This window comes from Pipistrellus hanaki, assembly GCF_964339955.1.
Source record: "Pipistrellus hanaki genome assembly, chromosome: 19".
In the NCBI taxonomy this organism is placed as follows: Eukaryota; Metazoa; Chordata; class Mammalia; order Chiroptera; family Vespertilionidae; genus Pipistrellus; species Pipistrellus hanaki.
Genome location: NC_140521.1, coordinates 3,335,631 through 3,348,678, shown reverse-complemented (window position 1 = coordinate 3,348,678; position 13,048 = coordinate 3,335,631). Strand labels below are relative to the sequence as shown.

Genomic DNA, 13,048 nt, shown 5'->3' with positions numbered 1-13,048 from the left:
AGAGGGGTTCCCAGGACATACCAGGCTGTCAAGGCCACCACCGAGAAGGTCCACGGCTCCCATCTGCACCGAGGAGGTGGCCAGGGGGGGGCCGCTCACTGGAGGGCCGAGGTCCAGGTTGAGGAGGTCACCCAGCAGGTCCCCCTGGGAGGGAATGACATCCGGCTGCTCACCAGAGGGCGCTCCAGCGGGGGCGGTCTCAGGGCTCTCTGTGCTCTCGTTCCTTCGGGGACACAGGAGGGAGAGGATCAGAAGGGCTGGGGGCAGACCGTCTCAGGCCGGTCAGAGTCCCCGGTCTCCGGGATCCTCCCCCAGGACAGGCCCTGGTTCTCCTCAGTGTCCCTCAGGGGCTGTCTTCATGCCTCCTCTTCCTCCCATGCCCATGCCTGGTCCGAGAGATGCAGCTTCACGGGGACGAGTGGCATTCCACCACTCCACTGGACTGACAACCGGGGGAGGCTCCGCCCGGCCGCCGGCCCCTCCACTCACGAGGCGGTGCGGGGCGGCAGGCTCTTGTGCACCACGCCCCGGCCGCCCTCCACGAAGGCGCTGGGCGGCTTGTGGTAGACGGAGGCCAGCGTGCCGATGTGGCAGATGAGCTCGTCCAGCAGGGTGGGCTCGATGAGGTCCGTCTCCTCGGAGATGAGCGGCTTCTCGGCCAGCACCACCTCCTTGGCAGCCACCGGGTCCGTGGACAGCAGGCGCCAGTAGATGTAGCCTCGGTCCCGCAGGTCGGGGTTGTCTGAGTCCTGGGAGGTGAGGGGACGCTCGTGAAACTCAGAGCTGGGCAGCCGGGTGAGGGGAAGGGGAAGTTTAAATGGACAGGCCCAGCACCCTGCCTCCCACTTCCCACTCCTGCCCACTATCTCCATCTCCCATTCCCCTTCACGGCAGTCTGACCCCCCTGCCTGCCTATAAACCCTCTGGTTCTCATGACTTCCCTCTCTTCTCACTCACAGTCTCTCAACTTCACCACCTGGCTCCGTTCCATCTGATTTGTCAGTGACTGAGTCTAACCCACAGCGGGGCCAGTCTTAGGGGCAGGGCCACCCAGGTCTGGCTGCTTGGACCGAAGCAGGGAGGCGGGCACCCACCTGAGTGGCCAAGCTGAGCACCTGCTGCACCAGCTCCTGGGTCTCCGTTGGCTTTTTCAGGAAGAGTTTCACTATGGCGGTCAGCAGCTGCAGCTGGACCTGCGGGAGACAGACAGGACCAGGAGAAAGAGGGCTTTGGGTGGGACAGTAAGGAACCAAGAGAGGGCCTGGAAGAGGAAAGGGTGCTGAAGGCCCCGGAAGCGGAGACCAGCTTTCCGAGGTTTGGGGTGGCTGTAGAACACAGGGAGGTCAGCAGAGGGTGCTGGCAGTGCTGAGTACTGAGACCGCGCAGGAAGCAGCGGCCTCTGTACTGTTTGGCAACCCCAGCCAGGCCAGGGGGTGCTGCCCTGCCTGAGGGTCCCGAAACCCATCAGACCTCCAGGCCTCGGTGCCTCAAGGAGCTCGCAGTTTAAAAAGGCAACATGTGTAGCTGGAACCGTCTGTCAGTAAGCACGTGGGTCAATGGCAGAGGAGCAGTGGGCTGGCTGTTTTCAAAGCAGGAGGCGGCCCAGGGCCTGGCTTCCAGCCCTGGCTCTAACCCTTGGCGGGGCGGTGCAGCCAGAGCCATTCACCCTGTCAGTGAGGGAGAGGTGTGTGTGTGTGTGTGTGTGTGTGGGGGGGGGGGGGTTCTTGTGAGCTCTGAAGTCAGCAGCTGCCTTGGAGGAAGAGTTAGATTGCCACCTCACTTCCCAGCTGGGTGACCCTGGACAAGTCATTTCACTTCTCTGAGTGTGTTTCCTCATCTATAAAATGGGCATAATAGCTCATAGGGTTAACGGAAGAGTCAATATGACAACAAATGGAAAGAACCTATTGTGTATTCTGTTCAAGACACCATGACTGTCATCATCATCATCATCAGCAGGGCCACCGCACAGGGACTCTCTCACGTTCTCCCAGCCTGGGCAGCGTTCCTCACTGCCTGGTGTGCTGTGCTGCCTGGGAGCTCTGGCTCAAGTCCAGCTCCTCCCAGCCCCTACCCGCAGCCCTCCTGCACTGACGCCATCCAGATAGGGGCCAGACGTAAGCTGGGATCACGTACCACCCACGGTGGTAAGCTGAGCCTAGGGCAAGGAGCTCAAATAGACAATCTAAAATAAGTTCCCGCCCTGGCTGGTGTGGCTCAGTTGGTTGAACGTCATTCTGTGCATCAAAAGGTCAGGGTGCGTGCTGGAGGAACCGATTAATATTTCCCTCTCACATCGATGTTTCCCTCTCTCTCCCTCTCCCTTCCCCTCTCTCTCTAAAATACAAATTAATTTAATATACATTCCCAAACTGCAGAATACGAAACAAGTATTCTTATAAAAGCTTTGAACTATATTGTGAACCCAGGAGACAAAGAAAGCAGGCCAGTTAAATTAAAACACCACCACCACACAGCTACTGTTTGCTAAGCAGCTTTATGTTTCTCCTGATAGCTATGGTTTAGTACTTGCTAATTCAATGTTTGGGGTGACTTTATAGACCATAAGAACCACAAAGAGTAATAACTGGTTGTATACTAATGTGTTTACATGTATAGAGGTGTGTGTATACTTATGTGTTTACATGTATAGCAGTATGTGTATACCTGCTGATATATTCCTAACCTCCCTCTCAAAGTATCCCCAGGAAACCAATAAATAGCATTAGTGATCTCCAGGAGAACTGGAGGCCAGGAAAGTGGCAGGAAAGAGAATTTCCACTATAAATATTCTTTTATACCTTTTCAATTTTGAACCAAATCAATGTACTAACCATCCAAACAGAAATAGGAACCACTTTGCCTGCTTTCGGTGACACCATCACAGACCATTCTCGCACGTCCCTCCCTTAGGTACGAGCGTGTGGGAGGAAGGGGGCCACGCCTGTCACCCCCCAGCACTTACCTGTGTGTCCACGCCATCAATGCAGCATTAGCAGGGGCGGGGGCAGGGTCCTGAGGCCAGCAGGCGGAGGGGAGGGTTTCAGAGCAGCATGGACGGCAGCGGTGCACTGCCAGGCAGGACCACGGCCCGGCTTGAGCTGGCTGCGGAGGCTCACCTGGGTGCTCTCGTCGTGGAAGCCCTCGAGGAAGCTCTCCAGCAGCTCGTCCGCGTTGTCGATCCGCTCGGCGTACTCGCCCACGATCCAGATCATGGCGGCCCGCGCCTCCGGCTCATCCAGGGAGTCCAGGTTCTCGCACAGGGTGGCGATCACGCTCTCGTACCTGCAGACCGGCACGCAGTCAGCACTGAGGCGGCCCGGGCGGCGCAGGGGAGGCCCGGCAGGGGCCAAGAGAGACAAGCAGATGCCCCCCAAGGCCCCGAGAGGGATGTGAGCTTCCTCTGCTACATTTTCGTTCTTATTTGGGTCTGGGGAGCGGAGAAGGGGCAGCAGAGGAGAAATAAGGAAAAACCAAGGGTGGGTTCCTTTTGAGAATGCGGTCTGTGGCCCAGGGTGAGGAGGGGGGGAGGGCCCCTCCTGCTTTCCTTCCCCCAGAGCCGCAGCCCCTGGGAGGGGCAGGCACGCACTTGTTGGGGTACTTGCGGAAGATGTCCTTGATGACCACGATGGCTTCCTGGACCACGTAGTTCACCTTGGTCTGGATGAGGTCGAGCAGCGTGCTCACGCAGCGCTCCGCAGATTGCTGGTGGGAAGAGGGGAGTGTGGGTGAGGCCCCTGCACCCATTCCCAATAGTGTGAGTTTCCTGTCACAGCGCGAGCACAGGACAGAGATGCTTCGGGACGCAGGGCATAGGGGGTAGAATTAGACTGAGCCGGAGGCCAGTGGAGCTTCTGAGAGTGGGAGAGTCCTGGGAGCTCCTCCAGGCAAGCCCTGAGGGCAGAGTGAGCATGCGCCAGCCTGACCTCACCTAACCTCACTCTGCTCCTTTCCCCAGACGGTCTCCTGCGACCAAAAACGCCTAGAAAAGCTCTGTGTAGACACCCCGTCCCCCCGCCCCCGACCCCATTCCAGCATGCTGTGCTAATGCCCCCGTGAGAGTTTTCTCAGGAGGCGTCACAGTGCCAATGGGAAAATGCTGTAAGGGCCTGGGGTGACCAGCTGTCCTGGGATCCCCTATTCCCCAGTGGACCCATTTAAGGAGTCAGCTCAGTGGTGAAGGAGCATCTCCTCAGGCAGAGAATGGGTGGATGAAACGCCAGGACACGGGCGTCTGCAGAGCCCTTGGGAGGTGGAGAAAGGGGCACACGGGGGGCTGAATCATGGCCCTTGCCAGAACCTTTGACAGGCACAGCCCCAGGCCCAGAGCGCCATGAGGTGACAGTTAAGTCTACCAGGGCCATCCCAGCTGGGGCTGCCCCATGCGCTTAGCTAAGATGCAGGAGAATCCGTGTCATGGGTCCGTTTCATTTGCAACAACTCGGAGGCCTCAAGGAGATTACAGTGAGAATGAGCCCGACCAGATCTGCACGATGGCGCCTTGTGGGCTCTGGCAGTGACTCGCAGGCCTCCTGGTCTACAAGCAGCTGGCGATTCTGCTACAATCAGACTGGTCTCCTGCTTTCAGCTACCTTCCCCTCCCCCACCCCAGCTGAAGACAGAGCCCCAGCCTCACCTCCACCTTGATGGCGCAGCGGCCGATGGCTCGCACGGCCTTCCGTACGAAGTCTACGTCCACCTCTGTCGCATACTCTTTAAGCTCTGCCAAGACCTGTGGCCGGAAAAGAGAAGACGGGATTGAAGGGGATCCGGTGGGGCAACCAGCTGGAACACCCCTGGGCAGTGGGGCTGCACAGACCCCCAGGAGGATGAGATCCTGCCTCCTGCTGGAGGTGGAAGGCCCGAGGGAGGGAGAAAGCTGTCAGGTGCTCCAAGAGAAAGCAGGGAAGGACTAATCGGTAGGGCTGGACAGCCCTTGTTTAGGTTGATCTAGTGAACACATCCACCTAACGATCGCTTTTCAATGGATGGACAAGTAATAACGGGGAAAACAAATTCTTTATCACAACTTTGTTTCATGCTTGTTTACAAAACTCCATGCCCTGTGCTAAGCACTCTGCACACTGTTACCAGTGAGACCAGGCAGCCTGCCCAGAGACCACAGCTCGTGGGCGGTACTGCTGTCCACACCAACGCCCACGCCCAGCCACCACCCTCTGCTGACCTGGGCGATGTTGGCCTGGGAGGCCAGGCGGATCATGATGTCCAGCTTCTCCAGCTTCACGTAGATGGGGTCGTTGTACTTCACAAAAAACACTTTCATCTCGTGCTTCAGGATCTCGGGCCTGGCGGCAGGGAGCAACAAGCAAGTCATCAGCCCTGGGGAAGCCCATTCATGTTTGTGGGCACATTTCTGGGGTGTGAGGCGAAGCCTGGCGTCCATGAAGGCAGTCGCTACCATGGCTGCGCACTCCTGGGCAGAGGCCTACGGACTGGCTTGAGCAAAGCTGTGACTGGTCACTGCATGTCTAACCACAGCCAGGGAGGAAGAGGGAATACGAGCAAGAGACACGCTTGCATTTGAGAGGCAGCAGGCAGCAGGCAGCAGGCGCTGGGCCTGGGGACCAGGCCTCGGTACCATCCCAGCCTGTGACCCAGGAAACCAGCATGACCCTGTGCCGGAAAGCGGCACCATTGCCGACCCGATCTCTCACCTTAAAAAGTCCTGGAGCCAGAACTCGGCTTTTGGGGGTGTTCTCACCATCCCCTCAGTGATAAAGGTGATTGGCTTTTTGTATAAACAGTATGTTCTACACTAACCACCTGCTTTCCTGTTGCAGTCAGTTGCTGAGGGAGGCGTGTGCTCCATGAGACCCCTCCCATGGAAGGCGGGAACATAAGGAAGTCTGTACGTGGACTGGACTCCTCCTTATCCCGCCCGGACCCAGCTAGGTGTGACCTCACTCCCTCAATACCGGATCTCAGCCGGGAGGACAACTGCATGCTGACTCCCCTGAGTCCTAGTGCATCTCTGAATGGGGGTGGTCCTGGGACCCCGACACAGATCCTGCATAGCAGGGCTGCTGTGAAGCATCGAGATGATCAATAGCCTGCCTCAGAGGCACTGGCTACAAGGAGCCATCACCAGTGTCCCCGCTCCTCTGGCACCACCCACATTTTTTCAGATGAGGGAAGGTGGAGAGGCTTGCACCAGGTTACACACTTCATGCTAACAAGGGTGAGAAAAGTCACCACCTTCCACTCTTACTCTCATGCCTTTTCCAGAACAGAAAGGAGGAAGGCAAAGGAATGAGGGCAGAGGGTGAAGGGAGAGGACACAGCAGAGAAGAAAGGAGGGACCCTGGGTGCTCTGTGCGGCTGTGCGAGCAAAGCACAGCGCCTCCATGGTGCCTGTGGGGGCGGCAGGAGGACGTGATTTCTGCAGGCAGGACTTGGCAAAGCTGCCCAGCCACTTGTCGGGACTGAGCCTGGTGGTGCCTTGGCAGAAGCACATCTTAGGAGATGTGCCATGTTAAATATAGCCCGGGAGCCTTCCACTGATCAGGATCCCTAAGTCGCTTCGCCTCACTAATCCCAGCCCGCAGCTGCGACTCCCTGTCTCACCTCTTTGTCTAGGCACGCACACAGCTTTCCCATGTTTAATTCCCAAACCTGCACACATGTCCCAGCCACTGGTATCTCTGGGCCCCCCAGAATGGCCTAAGGACCAGGCTGATGCTGCAATGACAAGGAGCGGGTGCTGTCTTCCGAGAGAATGTCTATGAGACCCCTGTTCGCATGGCCTGACGCCCACCAACGGGGCTACTGTAACACACAAGGATCATGAGTTAGCTGCTGAGAAGACCATTTGGCCAAAAAGGCAGGTAAAACTCCAGAGTCCAGCTCTTCTCTGCAGAGCTGCTGGGCTCCCTCCCTGGGTCATTCCAGAGCATTCTTCCTGCTCGGGGCCCTTACTGTGGCACTCCTGATTGCTCTCAGCCCCGCCCACTGCAGGCATCAGGCGCTCTCCCTCATAGGACCAACTGTCTCCATGGGGCAGACAGAACAGGCTGCACAGCTTTCTGAGCAACTCTGAGATACCCCTCCCCTAGCCCCAAGGCTGCTGCAAAGTCCACACCAGGCCTCACCTCCTGGAGTCCTTTGACTTCTGGGATTTGACTAGCACTACAGACTCTTTCTCCAGGAAAAATGTACACACACACACTCGCACTCCCCATTTCCAGAGAGTTCTTCGGACTGTGGAGCAATCCACTGTCTGTGGTTAAGAAGCTCCAAGCTAGCCCGGCTGGTGTGGCTCAGTGGCTGAGCATCGATCTATGAACCAGGAGATCACAGTTCGATTCCCAATCAGAGCACATGCCCTGCGGTCGCTCAGAATGCTGTGCAGCCTGCTTCCGATCTCCAGGAGGGGGTGCGCAGGAGGCAGTCAATCAATGATTATTTCTCATCACTGATGTTTCCATCCTTCTTTCCCTCTCTTTTCCTCTCTCTGAAATCAATAAAAAAAATTTTTTAAAAAATATATTATACATATTAAAAAAGAGCAACAGCTCCATGCAAGCCTTTACCTGGCCTGCTACCTGGTTAAGCTTAGCCAGGGTTTCTCAACCCAGCACTGCTGACATTCCGGACTAAGCAGGTCTCTGTCCTATGCACCGCAGGGTGTTCAGCAGCGTCCCTGGCCTCTGCCCACCAGATACCAGTAACTCCAGCTGTGACAACCAAAAGCGTCTCCAGACGCTGTCACGTCTCGGGGGGACAGAGGTGTGCCTGGCTGAGGACCTCCTGCGGGGGGACGTGTCCATTTCCCTGTGGGGCCCGTTCCCAGCTGCACCCCAGGAGGACACGCTGCCCGCTGAGGCGGTGCCGGTACCTTTTCTGCACGATCAGGTTGATGTTGCGCAGGGCCACGTACTGCAGCTCGGGCTCCGCCGACAGCAGCGTGACCAGGGGCGGGGCCAGCTTCTTGAGCAGCGTGCCGTAGTAGTCCAGGTCCTTGGACAGCATCTCCATGAACTTCATCAGCACCTTCACGGCGGACAGCACCACGGCAGAGTTGGCGTGGGAGAGCCGGGGGGTGACCCGCTCACAGATGCTGAGATCCGTTCCAAGGGGATAAAGAGGAGACAGACAGAGGCGACACCCTGGTTTTAGTTATCAAGACGGCACTTCTGTTTCAGTGGAAGGTCTAGGTCTTGGTTTTGCCACGTGTGAACTGACCCTGAGTGTATGGAAACCATTGTAAGTCAGCCCGTTTCCTCCCCTAGAAAACGGAGAGGGTGATGCCGACTTCACAGCGCTGACATGAGACAATGCAGGAAAAGCACCAGAGGATGTCAGGCATGTAGCAAATACCTGATAAATGTCAATCCCCCCATCCCTGCAGTGAGGACGTTCAAAGTGGCAGAATATCACGGCGTTAGGACCAAGGGTCACCTGCACAGCTTCCTCCATCTCTCTAAGGGACTTCCCTTACTTGTAAAAAGAGAACAATAATGGGACCGACTTCCCAGGGTTGCTTTAAGGGTCATCAAATGCATGGGAAGCACCACGGAGGCCCAGGTACCCAGTGAGAATTCAGTGAATGGTGGCTCTGACGCTGTCCACCTGCTTCTCTCAGCCCGAGGTGACCAGGGTCTCTGTCAGGTCAGGTCCTGGCTTCTGTCTTTGCCCACCGTGAGCAGTGAGCTGACAGCCTGGCTCTGCCCTCCCTCAGGATGTCTGAGGAAGGTCTGTGGGCAAGGCCCTGGGAAGGAGCCTTCTAGAGGCTTCAGGACAGCTCATGATTACAGCACCCGCCTCCCCCTCCCCCCGACCTCCTAGGACCAGCTCCAGCTGGGCTGGCAGGCAAGGGGCAGCTTGCTCACCTCTGGGCCTCTCGGTCGTCCTTGGGCGTGTAGTTGGCCAGGCAGTCCAGGATGAAGATCTGGCCCCACTCGGTGCACTCGTTCAGGGCTGTCAGCAGCTTGTTGATGGACTGAGGGTTCAGGTCGAGGAGGTTGCTGCTGGGGTGAGACTCGGCAATCTCCGAGAGGGCAGCTACTGCGTTTGCTACCACCTGGAGAGAGGGTGGAGGGGGCAGAGGCTGAGGGCCCTGCTCCCAGGCCAGGGGGCAGCGGAGTCAATGATGCTGTCACTCAGAGGTCGAATAGCCTGGAAAAAAGTTATCCGAAGGGCAGGAGCACAGAGACCCACACAGAGCACTCGCCCTCCCGGCGCCTCTGTAAACTGGCACTAGAGTGAGTGCACTTGCCATTCAGGAAACAGAAGAGAAGGAAAGACCCAGCTCCAGGTCTGGCACAGAAAGCATGCCCAGCCGCCGAACACACAGCCCCATCTACCAGCTACAGCGGCCCAGTCAGGGCTGGCAACTGCTCTGAGCCCAAAGGTCCCTGTGGAGCCCCCGGGGCTGCAGGAAGCACCTGAGGTCTGGAGCACAGAGGGACCAATTTTCTTTTTTCTTCTTCTTTTTTTTAAAATATATTTTATTGATTTTTTACAGAGAGGAAGGGAGATAGAGAGCTAGAAACGTCAATGAGAGAAAAACATCAACCAGCTGCCTCTTGCACACCCCCCACTGGGGATGTGCCCGCAACCAATGTACATGCCCTTGACCGGAATCGAACCTGGGACCTTTCAGTCCACAGACCGACGCTCTACCACTGAGCTAAACTGGCTTCGGCAGAGGGGCCAATTTTCACCAGAGCAGCTGCTTTTGTGTGTTCTGCCTCATTTTGAACTTTCCCCATGACAGTGCTGCAATGGCCACCCCTGAACTAGCCGCTCAGCGCCGGGTGTGGTCAGTGATTCTGTAGGAAACAGAGTTGCTGGCTGGGCTGAGGGCCTGAGCACTGCCCTCTGAACTGCCCACCGCCTGAGTGAGGAGACGCGCCTGTAGTCCAGGCTGTGCTGCTCGCAGGGGCCCCCGTGTGGGCAAAGGGAAGAGCGCCTCGCACACGAGCTCACCGATGGTCTGGGTGAGAAGACAGTGACAATGACAGTGCCTGGAAGGAGGGCACTAATCTTGGCTGCACGCCCACCGAGTGCCAGGCTGTCCTAGACCCATTACCTTTATAGCTTAAGCCTCACAGCACTCCTGCCAGCCATGCAGAGTGAGAGCCATCTTATTGATGAAGAAGGCCCAACGTCACACAGCGTGGTAGAGAGAGCGCAAAGAAGGGAATCCAGTCTAGTTCATGCCAAAGGAGGTACCCGAACCACTGCAGGCATGAAAACCATTACCCCACCCGGCCACTGGGGACTGTCTGGTACAGGGGTCTTCAAACTACGGCCCGCGGGCCACATGCGGCCCGCAGTCTGATCCGGCCCGCCAGGTTTTTTGGGCAGTGAGCGCAGCCGAGGTGTTACAGTAAGAATTAGTAGTTCATATAGTCCGGCCCTCCAGCTCTCTGAGGGACCGTGATCTGGCCCCCACTTTAAAAAGTTTGAGGACCCCTGGTCTGGTGGATGGACTGGCAGAGTGGATGGAGCAGCTTACCATGGGGTTCGAGTCGGAGATGAGGTCTTTAAGCGTGTCCAAGAAGCCCTGGTCCTCCACCAGCTGGGCGTTGATGTCGTGAAGCTTGGCCACACACACGGCTGCGGTCTTGCGAACATACGGGTCCTCGTCCTTCAGGCACTTCCGGAGTGGCTCGCACAGGTACTCGGTGATCTTGTCAACGCGGATGCAGCCCATGGTCCGCACGGCCAGGGCGCGGATCAGGGGGTTGGGGTCCTCACAGTCCTGAGAGGGAGCAGCCATTGGCCGGGGGCAGAAGTGAGCTGAGCACCATCAGATGGCCGCTGAGGGATCTCCCACTGATCGCAGCCGATGGCATCGTAAGTGCCATGTACGGGCGTCTAGCATATGCCAGACACTGGGCCGGGCCTCTGTGCGTGGTCACATCTGATCCTCACAGCAGTCATAACACTCTTCCCGTTTGCAGGTGAAGGAGCGAACCTCTCAGGAAGGTTGCAAGCTCTCCCAGGCACAGAGTGGAGCCGTGATTCAAACCCACACCCAGCACTACAACCTTCAGTCTTTCCCCTGGGCCGCAGAACCCTTCATTTGCCCCTATGTGGGCATCCATGGGGGAGCTAAGGGCACAGAGCTGGCAATTCAGCTGCCTGCTTGCTCCTCGATCTGGAGGACAGACGATGCAGAAAGGAGCAAAGTCTAGAGGGAAACATAAAAGCTCGCAGACACTTGCTGAATCCCGCCCCTGTGGCTCTCAGGGATCCACAAGCCTCGAGCAATTTCCCGTGGAATGAGGTAGCAGGGCCCACACCCTCCGGTTTTCTGGGGAGCGGGAGCCCTCTGCTGGAGGATGGGGCCCTTGGCTGGGAGTCAGGGCCTGGGAAGGAGCCGAGTGTTTGTGCTCGGGGCCGCAGCGCCTCAGCCCAGGAGGCCAAGGAGACATGGCCCAGTGAGCGCCCATGCCCCCTCTCACCACGCTCCTGCTCACCTTCACGAAGGTGTTGACAGCCATGATGGCCATGTCAGGCTGACTCTTGGCATAATTCATCAAGTACAGGTACACCAGCTTCTTCAGCTCCAGGTTGTCCGTCTGCATACAGTTTACCACATCAGGGAAGAGGGCGCTAGAAGGTCAAAATGGCATCAGTGGGGGGAAGGCCGAAGAAAGAAAGAGGAAGCTTTTCCAGGCAGCTAATGGGGGCGGTGTGCGGGGAGATGGTGAGCAGGAGGGCTGTGTTCAGGGCGGTGGGCGGGGGTGAGGAGGAAGGCAGCAGGGAGACACTGAAGGGGTTTTAAAAGATGGAAAGACAAGCTGGGTACATGGGAAAGGGGGAAGGGCCTCGCCAGGCAGGAGAAAAGCGTGAACAAAGGTGTGGCAGCAATTCCACATGACCGCCCAGGCCATCAGCTGCCAGCCAGAGGCTGCGCACCGGCACCAGAGCCAACGAACGCCACCCGCAGGTGTGATTTACGTGGGCAGTGTTCATTTCTCTGTGTGACACAACCTGGCAATCCGAAGCAGGGAGGTTTCAAATGAAAAATCCAACTTTCCCTTCTTTTGAGAAACCAGAAGCCCCGCTGCACTGGTTCATTCCCCAGCTCAGCAGTCCTCTGGGGCTTCTGACAGGGCGCATGCCACCGCCACCTCATCGCCTATCGCCCTTCGCCTCGTCCACCTCACTCCCTGCTTTACTGCCTGACCCCACCAACATCGGAGACCACGAACCCTTCTGCTCAGGAGGAGGCGCACGAAGGGGGCCGGGTGAGGGGAGACGGGGTCCCTCGGGAAGCCCTGGCGGAGAGGCCCGAGCCGGCCCCGCGGCCTCCGCCTGCGCACCTGACGTCCTTGCCCACAGTCATGGACGCGATCACTTTCTTCACCGCCTCCTTCTTCTTCTCCTTTTTGTCGCTGTTGAGCTCTGCCTTCAGCTCGAAGATCTCCCCTGAGAGAGGAGGCAGCATGAGACCCGTTCCCGCCCGCCAGAGGGCGATTCCCAACCCCCCACCCCGGACTTCCAAAAGAGAGAGGGGGAGGGAGGCAGGCGGACACTCCAGGCCGACAGCGAGGGCAGCGTGAGGCCCCTGGCCTCGGGTGGGGCAGGCAGCAGAGGGACAACTGTTAGGAGAGGAATTGTCAAGACGAAAGCTTGGAGGTCACACCGGATTGAGGAGAGAGGAACTGGGAATGCTACAAGGGATCTGAGGGATGCAGAAGGCAGGAAGGCAGATCCTGCTCACCTAAAGACACACGAGGGAAGCACAGTCCTCAGCCACCCTCACCCAAAGCCCTCAGGCAGAGTGTAATGGGATTGGGGACTTCAGGTCTGAGGGGGAGGGGAGGGTTAGCTTGTTCCCCACACTCGCTTTTCCTGTTTTCCTAGAACCTCCAGTTAAAACAGCTCGCTCAGGGTTTCACTTCCTGTGCTCAGCTCCGAAAATGGGAATTCAGCTGCTCTATCTAACACGCAATAAGCTGTCTTAAGAACTCGATGATCTGGAAAAAGCAGACGAGGAAGTAGGGCTGTTTGGGGCCTGTCGTGCAGAGGTAGCCAGAACCCGATAACCCCTGGTAAAAGGTTAAGAGGCTGA

At 57.5% G+C, this 13,048-nt stretch overlaps 1 protein-coding gene across 2 annotated transcripts in view; it reads right to left on the bottom strand.

Annotated features, from left to right (window-relative positions):
- AP1B1 (adaptor related protein complex 1 subunit beta 1) overlaps positions 1-13,048 on the bottom strand; it is a 35,351-nt gene that overhangs the window by 8,857 nt on the left and 13,446 nt on the right. For both annotated transcript variants that reach the window (XM_084867534.1, XM_084867535.1), the window contains exons 3-14: positions 12,297-12,402; positions 11,448-11,583; positions 10,481-10,726; positions 8,850-9,040; positions 7,856-8,077; positions 5,186-5,306; positions 4,637-4,732; positions 3,590-3,705; positions 3,120-3,285; positions 1,095-1,193; positions 490-749; positions 22-223 (exon numbers count right to left, since the gene is read on the bottom strand). In XM_084867534.1, the coding sequence (XP_084723660.1) occupies positions 22-223; positions 490-749; positions 1,095-1,193; positions 3,120-3,285; positions 3,590-3,705; positions 4,637-4,732; positions 5,186-5,306; positions 7,856-8,077; positions 8,850-9,040; positions 10,481-10,726; positions 11,448-11,583; positions 12,297-12,402 (1,961 nt within the window). The remainder of the gene's footprint in view (positions 1-21; positions 224-489; positions 750-1,094; positions 1,194-3,119; positions 3,286-3,589; positions 3,706-4,636; positions 4,733-5,185; positions 5,307-7,855; positions 8,078-8,849; positions 9,041-10,480; positions 10,727-11,447; positions 11,584-12,296; positions 12,403-13,048) is intronic.